Source organism: Mauremys reevesii, linkage group 8 (assembly GCF_016161935.1).
Source record: "Mauremys reevesii isolate NIE-2019 linkage group 8, ASM1616193v1, whole genome shotgun sequence".
Classification (NCBI taxonomy): Eukaryota; Metazoa; Chordata; order Testudines; family Geoemydidae; genus Mauremys; species Mauremys reevesii.
This window is the reverse complement of record NC_052630.1, coordinates 92,543,564-92,564,382: the sequence shown is the minus strand read 5'-3', so window position 1 is coordinate 92,564,382 and position 20,819 is coordinate 92,543,564. Positions and strand designations below refer to the sequence as shown.

The window sequence follows — 20,819 nt, the reverse complement described above, 5'->3', positions numbered from 1 at the left end:
CGGGGCAGGCTCTCGTGGGGGGGGGGGGGCAGTCCAGAGTCACTCCGAGATGCTGCGCGCTTCGTGCCACTTCTTTCCGAAGCTCCGCCCTCCCCCAGCCACGGGGCTGCCAGGCCGCATCGCCCGCGGCTGGGCTCGGTCCTCGGGCTGTTACCGCGCCTCACACACCGCCCCCGCTCCGCCCTACGCCTCCCTCGCTCCACTCCGAGAGCCGTTAAGTTACCCGGGTCTATTTGAATACCATCATAGGCATAATCAGCTCGCGCAAGACGCTGATTGGTTGATCTTCTCGCGCTGTTATTGGCGGAGGCGGCAAAGGGTGGGTGGGGTTGAGTCGGTGTGTCAGGACCTGCTCACTTTCCTTGGAAAGGGAGGGGGGCAGGCATCCATGTACGATGGTTTAACCCGTCCCATCCCCTTCCCAGGCTCGAGCCCTCTGGCCAGGCCTCTACCGTCGCACGCGCGCGCCCCGCCAGGACCCCGCGGGCTGGCCAAGATATTGCCTGAGTCTAGGAGACAGACAGTTGTGCTGGGGTTCCTAGTGCGCCCCATAATGCGGCCTACCGCGCCTACCAGATTTTTGTGAGGAGACGAAGCTCTGTTGGCCGCTGCTACCCTTTCAGTCCCGAGGGGCCTGGAGGGATTTCTCTGCTGGCGTTTAACGAGGAAGGCCGCACACGCCCTGGCGCGAGGGGGCAGGTGTCGGGTCCTGGGGCCAGGGAAAACCCGCCAACTTTCCTGTTGTGGGGAGCGCGGGACTGGGGCGCCCTGTAGTCTCCATAGCAACCAGGGAGGGTGATTCTAGGAGAGCGTGCCCCCTCCCGGCGGCACCGGGGCCAAGCGAAGATGTAGCGGGTGAGGAGACGCGGCGCCGGCAGGGACCCTCCCCTCCAGGAGACGGGGACTCACCCCGTCCCTTGCGGGTCAGGAGCGGGGGGAGGGAGTGGGCGCCTCCTCTCACTCTGGGGCCGCTGGAGTTTGGGGGTTTCCCCTCCCGCCTCAGTCTGTGATTCCTTCCCGGGGACGCGCTCCAGCAACTCTTGCGCTCGCGGTCACCCACCCCGGGAGGGAATGGCTGGAATAAAGGGCTTAGTCCGCTCTAGTCTCACTAACTGCTGCGCCGGGGCCCGGCGGGTACCAAGTGGCGCGGGGGAGCGGCCGGCGTCCCGCGTCCCGGCCAAACCCCGCTGCCGGCTCGGGTTGTTGGTGCTATCGCTGGGCGGGCTTCCCCCCACAGCCCTGCTCTGCAGGGCGGGTCAGGCAGGCTCCAGCCCATCCGTTCCTCGGCCTCCCTGCTGGAAACGCCACACGGGCACCAGGTGGGGTAGCCCGTGTGTGCTGCGAGGTGGGCCCGAGCTTCTACACTAGCCTGAAACGTCAGCGCAGCCCCTTTCAGGCAGGCCCCTGGACGCAGCCAGGAGAGACGACCTGGTTTTGGTCGTGACCCACCCCCGCCTAGATTCCGAGTGCTGAAGGTGAAACGGCTCTTGCCCAGTCCTCTGAGCCACGCCGGCCACTAGAAAGTACTGCCATGAACGTCTGTTGCATGCGTGGCCGCTTCCCATCATAAAAGTAAACGTAACATGTATTTGACAGGTGTTACTGCCGATTGCAGCTTTCGGTCTAGGGTGATCTTATTCCCCGTCCCTATTATTTGTGAGTAAGGAAAAAATGCCAGGTGTATTACCGACTGACGCTACTGGGCTTTTGAGAGGTAGCCCGTCAAAGAAAAACAGACTTTCCCTGAAGCTTTTCCAAAAAAAGGAAACGAAAAGAGCACTGGATTTTACAGATTCACAAGAAAATGAACAAAAGAGTTCAGAATACAGAGAGTCACAAATGTATGTAAGAGTTTGTTTAAGATTTTCTGATTATAACCTGGTCAATGCTAAACATTCTAAGTAGTATTTTTTTTTATATGAGAAATAGTTTGTTTAATAATGGACAAGTGGGAGTAAAAAACGTCTTAATAAATGGATGTCTTATCAACCTGGCTCTTGAAAACTAAACTGTTCTGCTTGATGCACTGCTCCAATAGAGAATAAATTTCACAAAGCAAGTTATAATGGAAAGCTTGAGTCAGTTTCATCTAACTGAACTGATTTTGGTATTTGAAACCTAATTTAAGAAAATGAGAGGTGACTGAGTTTACACTTATTATGGATGTTAACCTTGCCTGTAGAATGTCTAACTTGTGGAGAATGTGATCAATACACTAAGCTAATAGAGGCTACTTATAAAGATTTACGTACCAAATTATTTTAAAAAAAGGATATTCTGGCTTTAAAGAATTTGCAAACCACAAACCTGTTTTTCAAAATGAGATTTAAGTGAGTCGTAGTGCCTGGGAAAGGTTCTGGATTTTAAAGTTCCATTTCTAGTACTTGTACAAGCATTGGCAGTTCCAATACTATCTTTCTTCCATTACATTTCACCGGTGTCCCTCAATTCCAGAATGAGGCTTCCAGCTCACTTCATACCAGATAATGAAGAGGGTTAGATGGGAAAAGGAGAATTACTCAAGCACATTAAATTACAAATGCACTGATGACCATTTAAGCCTTTGTTTTATTACACCAGTGCAATGTGTTACCAGTCTAATGCTTCTACACTAGCTTCTCTACATAATGGATTGAGTCTTGCCCTTGGGTTTGTGTGCAAGAATTTCCGATGATAATCATTTAGCGATGGGAAGGGGAAGGTTAGAATGGAAAGTATACATGGTGGCATTTTTTGCTTAGTGCTGCAGTAGTGAAGTCTGAATAACTCAAATGTTATAGAAAAACTTGTAGGGTTTTTTCCATATTGGGTTGAAGGACTTCAGAAGAAACTGTCTGGCCAGGTGTAGGTGCCCTACCAAATTCACAGTCCATTTTGTTCAATTTCACAGTCATAGGATTTTAAAAAATAATAAATTTCATGATTTCAGTTATTTAAATCTAAAATGTCATGGTGTTGTAACTGTAGGGGTCCTGATCTAAACAGGGGCTGTGATGGGGGAGTTTGCAAGGTTATTATAGGGGGGTCATGGTACTGTCACCCTTACTCTTGCACTGCTGCTGGTGGCAGTGCTGCCTTCAGAGCTGGGCAGGCGGAGAGCAGCAGCTGCTGGCTGGGAGCCCAGCTCTGAAGGCAGTGCCGCCAGCGGCAGCGTGGAAGTAAGAATGACATGGTATGGTATTGCCACCCTTACTTCTGCGCTGCTGCTGATTGGGTGCTGCCTTCAGAGCTGGGTGCCTAGTCACCGCTCTCCAGCCACCCAGCTCTGAAGGCAGCACAGAAATAACAGTGGCCATTCTGTGACCTCCTTACAATAATCTTGCAAACCCTTCCCCCATCCCCACAATGCCCTTTGGGTTGGGACCTCCAATTTGAGAAATGCTGGTGAAATCTGTATAGTATAGTGTAAAAGTATACAAAACACCAGCTTTCATGGGGGAGACCAGACTTCACAGTCCATGATGCGTTTTTCATGGCTGTGAATTTGGTAGGGCCCTACACATGGGTATTGTACTATTTCTGGAATATCTGTGTGCTTATTGCAAACCTTTTTGCATAAATTCCTAGAAAATACTGTTTCTGTTGAGTGGTTCCATCTTTGAGCATACAGCATAGCATGAGCTTCAAAAACTGATAGTTTTGGTACCATCTGTGATCTGTTGACAGTATAAAAAGATTAAAAATCTGTCCTTTACACTACTATATAAAATTAAAGGTATTTAGCTACCCAACTCCCTTTAAAAATCCAGCCCCAAGTGTTAAAAGAAGTTAATGATGTGAAGGACAAACACTTCAAAAGGTCAAGATGTATATGCATGTGTTCTAAAATTAAAAAAAAAAAAAAGCCTTGCTTTCTATTACGTACTCTCTTCTCTGTTTAATAGTGATCAGGTTGTTCCTGCAGCACAGCCTCCTTCACCCATTAGTTGTGAGAAAAAAGACAACATGCTGCCTTTTGTGGGCTTGAACAATCTTGGCAATACTTGTTACCTTAACAGCATACTTCAGGTAAATTCATATTTGGGGGATTGGAAAAGATATTTGCGTTGTCGTTAAACCTTTTATACAAACACTTTAGACTCCTAGTTTGACAAAGTATTGGGTAAAAATGGGATTGAAGGGAGATACCACACAGTCAAGGCAGCCAATGGTGCACATATATCTATATCTACTCCTGCTCACTTGCAGGAGTAATTGTTTTATAAAGAAATTACTGCGTTGCCCTAAGGTTTGCTCCCAGGATTGGGCATGAGTTGGCTAAACTTGTTCTCTGACCACACCACTTTCCTCGTTTTGCATCATTGTGCCAAGTTAGGTGCACGAGTGGAGGCAGAACTTGGTGGTGTAAATCCCTTTGTATTCTGCAGAGGGATGCAGATTGCCCTTTAATTTAATAAAGCAGAGTTCCATCTAACACTAATAGTTGGAATATTCTAGGAGATAGTATCAAGAAGTTGAAACTCACAATTTTATTATTTTGGTTTCCCAATTTATGAAATTAAAAAAATAACTAATTTTGAATCTCTTTTAAAACTGAAGCACTCCCCTGCAACGTTGGAAACTCAGTATCTTTGTACTAGTGCAGGAAACCAGAAAGACAAACTGCTGACTAGTCATTTCTCTACACGAGTGTAAAAAGTGTAGTAAAGTGAAAAAATAAACAGATTAGTTTACTTTTCAGTCATTCATGTTAACTGACTTATCATCTATCCCTTTAATCACTTGGGTGGAATTTTTAAGTGCCTTAGGGAGTCAGTCGCCCAATTCTTATTAAATTTTGAAGCTTTAAAATCACAGGAAGTTGGACATCTGACTCCCTTTTGCGTTTTAAGTATTATGAGTGAGATTTTTCAAATTTCCATCCTACTTTTAGTTAGTGGAGATAACTATAAATAGTCAGGGAATTCAAAAGTAAGCTTTCCACTACAGCTATACATTCCTGAATATCAGCAGTATTTACTCTCACTGTACTGTAAAATGAGTGTTGAGTGGCAGGGGGAAGTTTAACTTTTGAAGGATGGTCTCATGGTTAAATTATTGGACTGAAATTCGGTAGACAAGGTTCCCTGATCTGCAGCAGACTTCCAGTGGATGTTGGATTGAGCACCTAATCTTTCTTCCTCAATTCCTTACCTGTAAAATGGACATAGGAAAGAATTATCTCACAAGGACTTTGGGAGGATAAATTCATTAATGTTTGAGGTATTACAGTATTTATGACCTCAGATGACACAGTGATGAGAGTCACATAAGAACCTTTACTCTTGTGCTTAAGTTTTTAACATCAATATTGTTTTAAAATTGTACTCTACCTATATTTGCACAGTGTGGGCCATCGAGGTTTCTGCATCCTTGTGTGCTGTGCAACAACCTAGAGATGCAGAAGCAGAACTTGGCCTATGTGCATGGACTTTTAATGTTATTTTTAACTTTAGTTTCATGTACAACTTTTGCTCACTTAATTTTTTTTCTTGTTTTATACTGCTGCTGCTAGGTGTTATATTTTTGCCCTGGCTTTAAAACTGGAGTGAAACACTTATTTAACATTATTTCAAAGAAGAGAGAAATGTTAAAGGATGAAGGAGAACAAAAGTCAGACAAGGTAAATTTTATATGTATCATTTGATCTTTCTTTAGCTGTAATTTTGCAAGTAAGTGCAGCATAAATTAAACTGTCGTATCTTGGAATATGTAGGGGCACACAGTAAAGAGCTTTTTTGAACTTCCTGTTGAAGAAAATTTAACTTTATTATAGTGGTATCATTTTTGACTTATTTACAATTTATAACAGTGCCCTTCAAAGTTATTTCTGGAAGGTTTATAAGTAAGACTGGAAGTCTTTCACGAACATCACAGATTCCGTGACTTTCTGGGACCTCCATGACTTCTGCAGCTGAAGTGGCTGACCCTGGGCCGCCCCTCACCCCGGTGGGGCCCTGTCCAACCCCCGCCCCAGAATTATTTTGGGGATAGAATATCCGGTGGAATCTGTTGGTCTTTCATGTTCACTTCCTGCAGGCAAAGAAGCAATATATTGAATGTTTCAAGAAGCACCTGCTTCCATCCCTTTAACTAATAGAAATGCTGGCAATGACTGACAGAAAAGGGATAAGAGAGGCAGGGGAAAAAACCTTCAACTGTTGTATTCAGAGGCAAAAGCTCAACTATTGTCTTTTCTTTTATGATTACAGGGAAGTTGTAAAGAAGATCCTTTGGCAAGTTATGAACTAATCTGCAGTTTGCATTCCTTGATTCTTTCAGTGGAACAGCTTCAGGCCAGTTTTCTATTAAATCCAGAAAAATATACAGATGAACTTGCTACTCAGCCAAGAAGGCTACTAAATACACTTAGGTATAAATAATCTTAAATGAAATGTCAGAATTTTCACTGAAATTTGAGCTGATTATAATTTGTGTATTACAATCTTAAGAAAATATTGGGGGTTGATGTTTTTAAATTTGATACACTAACATAGGGAATGTGTTTTTGTTTTTTTTCCACATTCCATGCAGGGGATTGCATCAGTTCTGCTGCTCAGAATTCTCTAGTAGCATAGCAAAACTGATATAATCCCAGTCAATTTTACTGTGGGAAGGTGGCCTAAGATAAAATTTGTGCATCTACTGTTTCAGCTATCTCTTGTGGTATCAAGGTTTAGAGCTAAGATTACAGGCCTTGATCCTGTAAGGTTCTGAGTACTTTGACCCAGATCCAGGAAAGCATTTAAATACGTTTATGTCACTTGGACTACGCAGATGCTTTAAGTATGTGCTTAAGTGCTTTGCTGGATCAGGGCTAGAGTTCTCAGTACCTTGCAGGATTCAGCCTGTGAAATGGTCATTTGCCCCCAGCCTCCTTTCCGTGGCTACCTGTGGTACGTGAACCTTCTCTTCAGGCCTGGACTTTTTATCCAAATATCTCTAATTTTGAATCTCAAATCATATTATAGTTACCTACTTAGTAAACAGTCTGCAGTGTTGCACATCTAATTTTTTATTCTTAATCCAGTGCACAAGTAGTTCTTAAAACTGTTCTCTGCTTTTTGTCAATTGTAGCAGTTAATGGGGATGGGTATGATTAAATAATTGAGGTAAACTGGTGGTATTTATTGATAATACACCTGGACATTAATCTTGTGGTATTGTTCTATCACAGAAAGGCAGTGTCTAGCAAATAGAGAGGGGACACAAGGAGTTAGGACATGTGGGTTCTATGTCAGACTGCCTCTGAAGTATGACATTGGTCAAGTCAATTCAATTCTTTGGCCTCAGCTTTCTCATGTGTAAAATGTCCAGAAACATTTATTGCACATGGATATTGTAAGGTTTTGTCCGCATTTATATATAGTCTTTCAGTTGAGAACATAAGTGTTTTACAAAGTAATACATCTGTATCAATCCTTTAGTATTAGTTTCTTAACGTCTATTGTAAAATTTAGTCTTATGTTCCAAAATTTTCATCCTTTTGTGATTAATACGGAAGTGCTACACAATTTTGGATTAGTTCCTGAAATTATCAAATCCTTCCTCTTTGATTCTTCTTGTGCTTCCATCCTAGTCTGTGGGCTCTCTCACTGCCAGACATATTTTAAAAATATAAAATCTGCATAGGAGTTCCATTGTAACACAACTGATCACATGTGGTAGTCTCCAGATGTATCATTTCAAAACTATATAACACTTCCCTTTTTCCTCCTAGAGAACTTAACCCTATGTATGAAGGATATCTGCAACATGATGCCCAGGAAGTATTACAGTGTATCTTAGGTAACATCCAGGAAACGTGTCAGATATTAAAGAAAGAAGAACTGAAAAATATGCCAGTGGAAGAGCCTATAGCTCACTTGGAGGAGAAGTCTAATCAAAATACTGAAAGCAATGGAATTAACAGCCCTGATGAGGAAAATGACTATGCAACAAGCAGTCACACTGTGGAGGAGTCTGAAGACAAACTATCCAAAGGAAATGGGAAAAGGAAAAGTGATACTGAGAGTGGGAATGCAAAGAAAAAATCTAAAGTATCCAAGGAGCATAATGCAGTAGAGGAAAATCAGAGACAGACCAGGTCAAAGAGGAAAGCAACAGCAGAGAAACTAGAAAATCATACAGACGTCATTGCTAAGTATTCTATTGAAAATGAGATTGCAAAGCCAACACAGAAGAAATCACGACTTAGATTAAACTGGTTTAAGTCTTCAGGCAAACAGCCCAGCATTCTGTCTAAATTCTGTAGTGTGGGAAAGCTAGCAAACAACTTGGGATCCAAAGAGCAGATGAAAGAAACTGATGACTGTGAGATTGAAGAGGCATCTGTAAAGTGTGAAAATGGTAATATAAAAGAGTATTTTGAACCTGCATCCTCTGTGGAAAGTGCTGGTGAAAAAGGAATTGAAAAACCACTACAAGAAGGTTAGTAAAAAATGTGTGGGCTTCATGTAAGCACAGTAGGACTGAGAAACAAATACACCTGGGAAGTTAGTGCTCAAATACCATAGTGAGGATTTGAAATCTATTTTTCCTTAAATGGAAAATTTCTATACCCAATGTAATCCTAGATATATATAGAAATACCAGACATATCTGTATGTCAGGTATTTCTATATATAAGATATATAATAATAATTAGAAATTAGAGTGAGCAGAAAATAAGGTGATTCTAGTAATGCAGCGTAAATAGGTTAGAAGAATGCCAAATTTATAATCGTATTACCTCTTGCTAATTTATAATGTAGAATGTGGGTTATGGACTTTGAAAAGTCCACAAGTGTTTATGTTCTTCACAAGAGAATTATTTATCATTTAAGGTTAATGCCAACATATACGTAATCCATTAATGATACAAAACAAATTACCCAAGATGAGACATTTTCAATAAAGGATAAATCTGGAATCTAATCTTAAAATAAAATTTGAAAAATTTGAGTGTTCCAAGATCAAGATTTTTTTCAGATGCTTTATTCAATACCCCAAAATTATGTGCTTGTTTTTTATGGTCTGTTAAATTTTATAAAACAAATTACGGAATTTGAAGATCTAAAACTGAGACCATGTCTGTTGTGCACCATGCCAGTTCAGAAAGAATAGTACCAATAACTGTCCTTAATGTACTACTATGGATAAGAACTTTTTGTTAATAGATTGTTTACATTACGTAACTTTTTCTAGGTTCAGAGTTAGCTGTTTTTGAATTAGTGGAGAAACTGTTCCAGGGTCAGTTGGTATTGAGAACACGATGTTTGGAGTGTGAATGTTTTACTGAAAGAAGAGAAGACTTTCAGGACATCAGTGTGCCAGTACAAGAAGATGAACTTTCTAAAGCAGAAGAGAGTTCTGAAAGTAAGTAACAGTAAAGAGTCATAATGTGCATATCTGATTAATATATTTATAGTTTTGGGATTGGAGGGAGGGAGATGTGCCCTTGGTGTTTATAAAGGAATGTTACTAGAAATTGCTTTTGGTCCTGGCCACGTCAATATCTTGTTATGATTTTCTTTAGAATTGGAAACATAACCTTGATAACATGGATGGATCCCAAAAAGCATTTAAAAAAAGTTACTTTAAATTCACTCTCCTGATATGATACAAGTACTTGCTATCCTTTTATTCATTTGAATGGACACTGTCAATTTGAAAGGGAATTTCTATCTGAATTTTTTTTTGCCTAATGTAGTGATACATTGCCTAATGTAGTGACACCTCAGAGTAAAATGTTAGATGCACAAAACAAGCTGAAATAAATGTTATATATATAATTTCTCTAACTGACCTTGGTGTGTGTAGTCAATTTTAGTTCCTTTTTCACAATTGATCAGTTTGATGATGATGATCTTGGGCCTGCCTTTTCTCCCTTGTTGAAAAAATCCTTATAAGCAGCAGGGAAGTAGAAAACCCCGTATCTAACCCTTTGAGGGAAAAACAGGATATATACTGCTTGAAGCGTGCTCAGAATTTTTTTTTACGTTTCAGTTTGAAAATGTAAGTTGTCATTGTTCCTTTAGAGTGTCACCATTCAGGGTAGTAAAGAAAAGATTGTTTAAACTCCTAATGATATAATTTGGAGGAGATTTTACTATCCTGACTTCCTATTACATTATGTGAGGAAAGATGAAAATATTCATCTTGAATTAAAATAGACTACACCTAATTCCAATTACGTTTTCTTTTTTAAAGATTTAAAACACTACTGCAGATGTTGCCATTGACTTTTTTTTAAAATCTGATTTAAAGCGGTCAGTGCAAACCAGACATGACAGGGGAAGAAGAACTTGCTGGTTATTTTGGAAACCTACCTACCTTTTTAAAAGGGGCCAGATTCTGCTCGTAGATACACATACACAATTCCTAGGGAAGTCAGTGGGAGTTGTGCGCTTGTCTTATCTCAGCCTTTGAAGATTTTGTTTAAATCTGAAACAAAGCAGCACACCAACTACTTTTCAATCTGAGTTAATCTACATCCTGGCTGGTATCTCTCATTTTTGCACTTCCTGAAATTCAGTGAGCAGAGATGATTTACTTATCTTGGTTTACAGTCTATTTGGTGCATTTTTAATATTCTTAACTTTAATACTAGTTCTTGCAAGTGTCTTAACTTTTATAGCCGTTTTAAAATTCTTGTGGTATATGTTGGAAATGTAAAAATTCTCTTTTGTAGTTTCTCCAGAGCCAAAAACAGAAATGAAGACCCTAAAATGGGCAATTTCACAGTTTGCATCAGTAGAGAGGATTGTGGGAGAGGATAAATATTTCTGTGAAAACTGTCGTCATTACACAGAAGCAGAACGCAGTCTTTTATTTGATAAAATGCCTGAAGTTATAACAGTTCACTTGAAGTGCTTTGCGGCTAATGGCTTAGAGTGAGTATTGCAGATAAACTATATTAAGAAACAGTGCTGCTGGAAGAGAAACCTTGCCAAAACAGATGCAAATGTTTAAATAACAAAATTGTTTGTAGACTGAATTTAGCTTTGAAAAATCCCTTGTGAAAACAGGGGAATACAAGTAGTTTATTTAGCTGTTTAGCATAGGCTCTTCCTATTTTAGCAAGCCACTAAAGAATTTTCTCAGTGTTAGTTTTTTTACCATGTTTTGTAATACCCTTGTGAAAGCTGGGGAAAATATTCTCAACATCTCATGCCAACATTGTTGTTTTCTTATATTCCTAATGGAACTTGAAATTAAGATTTTTTTAATTTTTTTTTTTTAAAGAAAAACTTGTTAATATCAACTATGGGGATAGGTTAACTACTTCAGGATAACTAGTTAAAGGAGCTACAGAGCATAAAACTGGATTTGGCAACTGTAGATGGTAGAGATTTTGTCACTGAGTAGAGGACATTTTAGAAAGAAAATACTGGAGATTAGCCTCCCACGTTCACAACACGTTTTTAAAGTATACCACATTTGGACCATAGTAATTTGACTATGCCTTTGCCGTTAAAAACACTCCACTAGATTAATTTAGTTACTATAAGTGCCATTTATGTCAGTGCCTGTAGCTGAGCATTGGCAATATGCTCCTATACTACGTAAATCTTTATTTTGCTGAAAAGGTTACCATGCCTAATTTCAGTATCTACTTTTTCTTCCAAATTAATGAATGTGAATAAAAATATTCTAGCAAATAGAAATGAATATAAATAGTACAATAGCAGTACACATCTGAGAATTAGCTACAGCAACATACTTAATACAATTGTTTTAGGAGCAAGTTGGAAAAGCACGTGAGCAAGTCACAATAGCACTATTCAGATCTCTGTAGAGAAATAACCTTAAGGTGACAGAAGGCCACATCTGAATACATTTTCATCATATTGTAAACTGTATTAAGAAGGTTATTTGTTGTAATGATCATCCAATCAATACATTAGAAATTACTGATCTAACATTACTATTTGAGCTCACTTACAGTTTTTCATATGTTGAAACAACAGATGCAGATTTGATCTGGCTTTCTCAGCCCTCCCAGCATTATAAATTACAGGTGATTACTTTCCTGCCACCTGCATCATTTCCTTAGGAAGCAGTAAACGGACAAACTGTGCTTATTAACTCAATATTCCACCACTTTACTTCAGTCCCAGAACATGTTCCATCTTCCTGACACTCAAAACTGCACAGAATCAGAATTCACGACATTAAATGAAATTACCTAAAGTTAGAACTTCACTTACTGATTTAGGATGTTTTAGAGGTTGAAGCATGAGGCCTGGGATTCAGGAGATATTCTGTTCCAAAATCTGTTAGAAGCTTCCTGTGTGACCTTGAGCAAGTCACTTAATTTCTCAGGGCTTTAGTCCCTATCTATACAATGGGGATAATACTTTAATTCAAGATGTATTTTGGAACTTTATAAATATTAATTAAGTGCTTGGGGAATCCAGGTGGAAGGTGCTAGGAGTAGCACAAAGCATGAATTGACAAATGAGTGGTGCTAGGATACACTGTAAACAGTTACTGATAGCAACTTTATGTACATATATTTATAGCCAATATAAATGTGTCTGTTTGTAAAATAACCACATTTTCAAAGGGTTATGTTACAATATTTTGTCTTGTAATCTTCTAAGCTCCTAAATAATGAATTTCTCCCAAGTGCCCATGAGTGCTGTAGTAATCTTTACCTTTCTGGAGCTGTAGAAATGAAAATACGATCACAAAATTAAAAAAAAACTACTAATTGATGGAATTAGAGCAGAATTCTAATGAAGGTACCTCAGTCTTCTTCTTTATTGCCTCCTCTTCAGTAGACCATTCGAGTTATAAAATGTTTACCTTTCATTCTTGTACATATTCCTTAAAATGAAACTAATTTTAGGCATGTCTCTGTTTTGTTTTAATTAATATTCTGAGTCAGATGAAAGACCCCATATATTTCTGATCCTTTTGCAAGCAATTCAAAAATAAAACTATAGGGACCCTCAATATTTTTGATCCTCAGTTTGTTTATAAGCTTAAACAACACTTTGTCTTCCTTGAGGATTTCTTTAACAATTCCTAGGTTACACAGCTGTTTTCCAAATGTCCTATCTTTTTTTCTTCTGTCCTGGTGATCTTCAGATCCTCACTCAAAAATATTCACACTTCCATCCAGGCCAGTGATGCTATTTTGAACTGAATCCAGTCTCCCCATTTTCCCTGAACTATCTTGAATGCTTTCTGCAAAGATATCATCAGCCAAAGTACAAGGAAGTAAGAACAGAGAGATTAAACTTAATACTGGAGTCAGGGATGCAGCTGAAACTGTCTGGAAAGTTTATTCTAAGGTTCCACTTTTTGGTTTCAGCATTTTAACTTGGAATAGCAGTACTATATCTAAATTACTAGGTTTGGAGGAACAAAAGACACCTGCAAAACAAACAAGAACTGCCAAAGACAGTGAGCCAAAACACTGTCTCAGGTCACACCTATTGAGAGCCTGACCGGTTTATACATGAGAAAGTCAGCTCCTTTCTAATCTGACTGGAAGAAAAAAATAGGACAAGAAGAGAGAATTGAGCAATTGAGAGAAGGGATTTTTAATCACCGTTTAAAATTTTGGATTTTTGGTTAACATCTAGTTAACCAAGATTTCCTTTCTCCAAAACGAGAAAGGAAATCTTTGTTAAAGATTCAGTTTCACCCCTCCAGTTAAGTTGTGTGATAATACGCATCCTTTGAGTCCCCCAATAATTTTTCTAGTGATACTGGGGAAGACCAGAATTGACATTCTTATTATTTATAAAACAAGCAGAAAAGGTGGTGGTGGTTGTTGTTGAAGTCCAAGCTTTTGAAGTGTCTATACATTGGAGTAGCAGAAAAAGGCTAGAAACTTTTTTTTTTTTTTAAACCATCATTTGTAGGTCACAAAGAAAAGTGTGAAATGATCCAATACTCTAACTTTACCATTTTTCTTTCAAAGGTTTGATTGTTATGGTGGACTGTCAAAGATAAATACTCCCTTATTGACACCTCTTAAATTGTCACTAGAAGAATGGAGCACAAAGTCTACTAATGATACCTATGGATTATTTGCAGTAGTAATGCACAGTGGCATTACAATTAGCAGTGGACACTACACGGCTTCTGTCAAAATTACAGATCTTAATAGTCTAGAATTAGACAAGGGCAATTTCATCACTGACCAGATGTACGAAGTGATTAAGCCAGAACCACTGAATGAGGAGGAAGCGAGAGCTGTTGCTGAAGATTATGATGATGGTGAAGTCTCTTTTAGAGTCAATGGAAATGCACAGTCAAGTAAAACTTTGAGCAAAAAGAATATGGAAGCTGTTGGACTTCTCGGAGGACAAAAAAGTAAGTCTGACTGTGACTTGTACAACAACAAAGCAACTAACCCTGAAAAGGTTGTTAATACACTAACTGAAAATAAAAATTTTGAGTCTACCAGTACTAATGGGATCTTGGAGTTTGATAAAAGTACTGAAAATGGCGATCAAAATGGTATAGCTTTCAGTGGACTAGAAAACAAAGCTTTGTATGTATTACAAAGCTTGAAGGAATATGAGGGAAAGTGGTTGCTTTTCGATGATTCTGAAGTGAAGGTTACAGAGGAAAAGGACTTTCTGAATTCTCTGTCCCCTACATCATCATCTACATCAACTCCTTACCTTTTGTTTTATAAGAAAATTGTAGAGTGATACCATATTTTGTAAATATTACAGATTTGCATACACCTGTTGATAGATGTGCTTTTTGCATCAAGATTACCTTGATGTAACAGCTGTTTGTCTTTTGAAGCTACTGGATGAGATTATTATAGATCTTACAATTCTGTATAAACAGCACAATTTGAATTAACAAACCATGTCATAGAACTTAAACTCCTACTATAACTTCTGTGCTGCAGACTAGTGATGTCACCTAGGAATACAAATTTGTATAGATTTTTAAAAGATGTCGAAAAAATACAGTAGCGGCTTTTAAATAACTAGTTCTGTTACACCTGACTTGCGTATTATTAGCTTTTTAAAAAAAAATAAAGTGATTTGTATTCACATTCTGGAGTAAATTTATATTAACTAGTAAAACTCATCAGAGGTTGTGTATTTTTGTAACACTGGAAGCAATATTTCATATCTAGTCTTTGGGGCATCAGTACAGGGCACATAAAGTACGGCTATAGCTTAGTGATGACCTTCTTCCCCTGAAAATATCTTTCCTGTGGTGTTCAGAGTACAAAAACAAATGGGGTCTTGTTAGTGTACTGGAAGGAGTGGTACAGCATCTTAAAGTTTAACTTAATAGTGGATGTGATGCATACTAAGATTCTTTATATTGCAAATATTAACTGATTCCTGTTCATACAGATTTGAATGAGCTAACCTGCATCTGTTTTGCATAGGTGTTAAGTGGACAAAGTGTAAATATGTGTGATATTGTAGGTATATCAGATGTATTTGTGGGAGAAAGAAAGCAATTCAAATTGCTCATCTGTATGCAGTGTAATAAAATATTTTGTACTTTAAAAGCCCTTTGCATATCTGTTTTGGGTGGATTAACAATTCAGATGTGATCTTATTATCTTAACAGGCTAATTTGTACTGAGAGCTCATTGAAACATGGGAAAACTAAAGTATTGGCTTGATTGTGTGTGTGTGTGTGTACACACACACAGATGTATGAAATTAATGCCTATCATTTTACGTTTTTATTTTGTCTGAGATGAAAAGATCAGATTATGTGTTTGAGAGCTTCTATTGCTCTGGCATTACTCTCTCTCCAGTCGGTGGGGGATAGTATGGCACAAACACATCCTGCTTTTTTGATCTTTCCTCCAGGAATAAATGTTAACTAAAATTGCTTAGTTACAATAACAAGATAATTACACTGGACAAAATTTAAACCCTTATGTGAACAGCATTTCTGATCCATCTCTTCATTAAGTTTTAAGGCCTACAGTAATTAGTATGTTAAACTGTCAATCGTCAAAGGAGTTTACCAATAAAGCTTGGGACAAATTATTTTTCTTTTGTCTAATTTGGACTATTCATTCAAAGGCAAAGATTATTTTGAATAGGTGCTAGAAAAGGGGCGGGCAAACTTTTTGGCCTGAGGGTCGCACCAGGTTTTGGAAATTTGTATGGAGGACCGGTTAGGGGAGGGGGTGTGGCCTGCCCCCCCCCCATCCGCCCCCTGATGGCCCACCCTGGGACCCCTGCCCCATCCAGCCCCCTCTCCCTGTCCCCTGACTGTCCCCTGCTGCCCCATCCAATCCTCCCTCCTTCCTGACTGGACCCCTGCGTTCCACCCCTTTTTGCTGCCCCATCATGGCCCCCCCGGACCCCTGCCCCTATTCAACCTCCCCTTTCCCCACCCTCTGACTGCCCTGACCCCTATCCACACCCCTTCCCTCTGACCACCACCCCAAACTCCCCTGCCCGCTATCCAACCGCCCAGCTCCCTGCCCCCTTACCGCAGTGCCTGGAGCACTGGTCAGTGGCGGCGCTACAGCAATGCACTGCGCAGCACAGAGCGCTGGGCTGTGAAGTGGCGCTGCCCCAGGAACATGCGGCCCCGCTGCCCAACGCATTGCGCCAGCGGCGGGGCAAGCTGAGGCTGCGGGGGAGGGGCCAGGGGCTAGCCTCTTGGGGCAGGAGCTCGGGCTGGGCAGGAAGGTCCTGCAGGCTGTAGTTTGCCCACCTCTGTGCTAGAAGAAGTCTCTTAAGGTAAGATCCTGCTGCTGTTACACTGAATAGCACCTTTACTGCCTGGATCCACAACTGTGTTTTTATGTTAAGCAAAAGAAAAGCTAATTAATGTAATACAGTATGCATGCTCCACCTTCACTCTTCAGAACATGCCTGGCACAGTCAAGGGGAAGGTGACTGATAGGCTTCTATGTTAGTAAGCTTAATATAAGACGTTTAAGCAATGCCCTTTAATCAGATGAATGCAGTGAGCACACATCACTTAGTGTGAGTTACATCCTTCAGGAACTCACGGTTTACCTAAGTTAATACTAGAGCTACAGCTCACTTCTTTGGATACAGACTAACACGGCTGCTACTCTGAAACCTAAGTTAATACTGTACTTTTCAGTGTATGTGTAAATGCACAGGGCTGCCCAGAGGATTCAGGGGGCCTGGGGCAGGGTAGGGTCTTCGGCAGCAATTCAGCGGTGGGTCCCTCTCGGAGGGAAAGACCCACCGCCGAAGAATGAAGCGGTGGCGGTAGAGCAGCCTAAGTGCTGCCGATCGTGGTTTTTTTTTTTCCCCCTGCTGCTTGCGGCGCTTGTACTCACCGGGAGGCGCTCCGAGGCCTCAGCAGCGGGTCCTTCACTCGCTCCGAGTCTTCCGCTGCAACGAAGAACCTGCCACCGAAGACCCGGAGCAAGTGACGGGCCTGCCACGGAAGTGCCGCCGAAAACCCGGAGTGGCTTGTGGGACCCCTGTGGGGCCCAGGGCAAATTGCCCCACTTGCCCCCCAGTAGTAAAGTTTAGCTTTAAGTGAAAGCACTCTTGTGTTGTCCTGTTTGTGCCAGCAATCTATCAGCCGTGTCTCCCCTGATTTATTTCCTGACACCTCCTTGCACAGAGTAAAAGTTACCAAGAGCTTTGGGTTGAAAGAACCCTAGGTAACACCCCCCCCCGCCCCCCCCCGTGGGTAGCCCTGTAAATGCACACCTAAAGGAGAGGAAAGGCTACATTTTGGCTCTTCTCTTGCTGATACATTGCTGATTAGTTTCCACCACTGAAACACAATGAATGTAAAAGCCTAATAAAAAATGGTTACCTATGTCTCGTAACTGTTGTTCTTCGAGATGTGTTGCTCATGTCCATTCCAATAGGTGTGTATGTACACACACCACATGCATGATCACCGGAAGGTTTTCCCCCCCAGTGGTACCTGTCGGGTTGGCTGTGGAGACCCCTAAAGTGGCGCCTTCATGGCGGTGTGTATAGGTCCCTGCCGACCCACCGCCTTCTCAGTTCCTGCTTGCCGGAATACTCCGACAGAGGGGAGGCGGGTGAAATTTGGAATGGACATGAGCAACACATCTCAAAGAACAACAGTTACAAGAGGTAGGTAACCATTTTTTCTTCTTTAAGTGATTGCTCATGTGCATGCCAATAGGTGACTGCCAAGCAGTTTCCCTGTGGGAGGGGTCAGAGTTCACTTGGTTGCTGAGTTCAGGACTGCCCTGCCAAAGACTGCATCGGCCCTTGCCCTTTGGGTAATGGCACAGTGTGACGTGAAGGTGTGGATGGAAAACCACGTTACTGCCTTGCATGTGTCCTGGAATGCTGCCGTCAACGCCTGCACTCTTGTGGAGTGTGCTGTAAGCGGAGGGGCTGGAATTTTAGCCAGGTCATAGCACGTCCTGATACAGTATGTGATCCATGATGAAATGCACTGGGACGAGAAAGGGAGTTCCTTCATCCTTTCTTTGACGGCAATAAAGAGCTGTGGTGACTTCTAGGGCACGCCTAACATCCAGGAAATGGAACATGCGCTCTCTGTTACTAGCATGAGGCTTAGGGAAGAACACAGGTAAAAATATGTCCTGGTTCACATGAAACTGGAAGACCACCTTTGGCAGAAATGCAGGGTGAGGGTGTATCTGCACCTTGTCTTTATAAAAGACCGTAGGGGGGCTCAGAAGTCAGTGCTCTGAGCTCATATACCCTTCTGGCTGAGGTTATGGCCACCAGAAAGGCCACCTTCCAGGAAAGGTAGGACAGAGGGCAAGTTACCATGGGCTCAAAACAGGGCCCCATGGACAGGACCAGGTTGAGGTCCCACTAGGGCCCAGGCTGTCATACCTGGGGATAAAGTCCATCCAAGCCCTTGAGAAACCAGCCCACCATGGAATTGCCAAAGACCTACCTGTGGCCACTGGGTGGAAGGCTGAAATGGCAGCCAGGTGTACCCTGATACTGCCAATCCCTGCTGCTTGAGGTATAACAGGTAGTCCAAACCCAGGGGAATTGGCGCTAGCTGCAGTTTAGTGCCCCCCTGCAGAGACCAAATGGAAAAGCGCTTCCACTTTGTCAGGTATGTGGCACAAGTGGAGGGTTTCCTACTTCCCAGCAGGACCTCCCTCACTGGGTCTGAAAACTGAAGCTCAAGAGGGTTCGGCCATGGAGTTTCCACACCATGGTTGGGGTGTTGTAGACAGCTATGATCCTGTGTGATGAGGGTCGGGCACACAGGAAGGGCTACTGGTCTGTCCACTGAGAGGTTCAACAGCATGGTGAACCAATGCTGGCGCTCTGAGGATCAAGCAAGCCCTGTCCTGGCGAGGCTTGAGGACTTTGTGTATGAGAGGGAAGGGCAGGGAACGTGTACAGCAGGTGACTTGTCCATGAAAGGTGAAAGGCGTCCGCGATGGAGCCTGGGCTGTGGTTCAGGAAAGAGCAGAACCGCTGGCACTTCCTGTTGTTCCGCATCGCAAACAGGCGTATAGAGCGGGCGATGCAAAAGTCCCACAGCTCGAAGACTTCCTGGCACAGGGGAGAGGAGCAAGCACCACCCTGTTTGTTTATACAGAACATTGCTGCAGTGTTGTCCAACAGCACCGATACACAGGCACCCTGCGGCGGACCTGGAATGCTTGACATGCCAGAACTGCCCTCATCTCCCTTATGTTGATATGCAGCAATAGTTCTGTGTGGGACCATTGGCCTTGGGTTCTGATATGGCCCAGGTGCGCTCCCCCACTGCAGCCACCCGGGGAGAGACTCGAGGATGCAAGGGGGGAGGGTAACTATCGTGTCCAGTGGGTCCCTACCCGGCCTGTGCACCCATGCCAACCACACCTGGCGTGCTGGACCATGTATGTGCAGGCTGCCATATGCCCCAATAGTTTCATGCAATTTCTGGCCGTGGTTGTGGGGAATCGGCGAAGGTTTTCAATAATGTCCGTGAGTGCTTGGAAGCACAGCTCGGGCAGGAACGCCCTGGCCTGGGTTGAGTCCAAGAGAGCTCCTATTAATTCTATTCTCTGTGTCAGGGCTAGTGTGGAGTTGGGCACATTCAATATGAGGCCCAGCCTGTGGAATGTGGCCCGGGCCAGAGACACATGCTCTGCAGCCTGTGCTTGCAACTCGGCCTTGCTGAGCCAATGTACAGGAATACTTGCACCTGATGTTTGTGGAGGAAGGCCGCCACGACCGCCATATGCTTGGTGAATACCCAGGGGGGGATGCTGAGAGCCCAAACGGGAGCACCCTGAACTGGTAGTGCTCGCCGCTGATCACGAAGTGAAGAAAACATCTGTGGGCCGGGATAATGGATATATGGAAGTGCGCATCTTTCAAGTCGAGGGTGGTGTACCAGTCCCCTGGATCCAGGAAAGGAATGGTGGCTGCCAGAGAGGTCATGCAAAATTTCACTTTCCTTATGAATGTGTTTAGATCTCGCAGATCTAGGATAGGCTGGAGCCCATCCTTGGCCTTGGGGAAGAGGACACAGCAGGAGTAGAACCCCTTGCCCCTGAACTCCTGAGGAACCTCCTTTATTGCCCCTAGAGCGAGGAGCAATTGCACCTCCAGCAGGAGTTGTTTGTGAGAAGGGTCCCTGAAGGGGGAAGGGAAAGAGGGGTGGGCGGAAGGGAGGGAGGGAACAGAAATTGGATAGAATATCCCACCCCTACCATACTCAGGAGTCAGGACCCAACGATCTGACGTGATCTGGGACCAAGCACGGCAGAAGCGGGAGAGTCGATTCACAAACGGGGGGAGAGGTAAGGATCTGAGTTTGATACTGATGCTTGGTCCTTGGGCTCATCTTCAAAAGTTTGGCTTCGGGCAGCATGGGGGCTGTGTGGCTAAACCCTGGCCTTGGCCTGAGGAGGACTGTGGCAGGCGCCTCCTATTATT

General features: G+C 42.5%; 1 protein-coding gene across 4 annotated transcripts; it reads left to right on the top strand.

Annotated features, from left to right (window-relative positions):
* Positions 1-367: 367 nt before the first annotated feature.
* USP1 (ubiquitin specific peptidase 1) lies at positions 368-15,466 on the top strand. Of its 4 annotated transcripts, none has more exons than XM_039484787.1 (9): positions 368-390; positions 1,597-1,841; positions 3,885-4,008; positions 5,495-5,602; positions 6,192-6,352; positions 7,700-8,409; positions 9,166-9,336; positions 10,652-10,853; positions 13,898-15,466. In XM_039484787.1, exons 2-9 carry the CDS (start codon positions 1,672-1,674, stop codon positions 14,634-14,636), a joined length of 2,385 nt encoding a protein of 794 aa, XP_039340721.1. In that variant the 5' UTR covers positions 368-390; positions 1,597-1,671; the 3' UTR covers positions 14,637-15,466. The 4 variants fall into 4 exon arrangements, with proteins under 4 accessions (XP_039340721.1, XP_039340722.1, XP_039340719.1 ...); XM_039484788.1 differs by lacking the exon at positions 368-390 and adding an exon at positions 429-582; XM_039484785.1 differs by lacking the exon at positions 368-390 and adding an exon at positions 620-855.
* Positions 15,467-20,819: the final 5,353 nt, after the last annotated feature.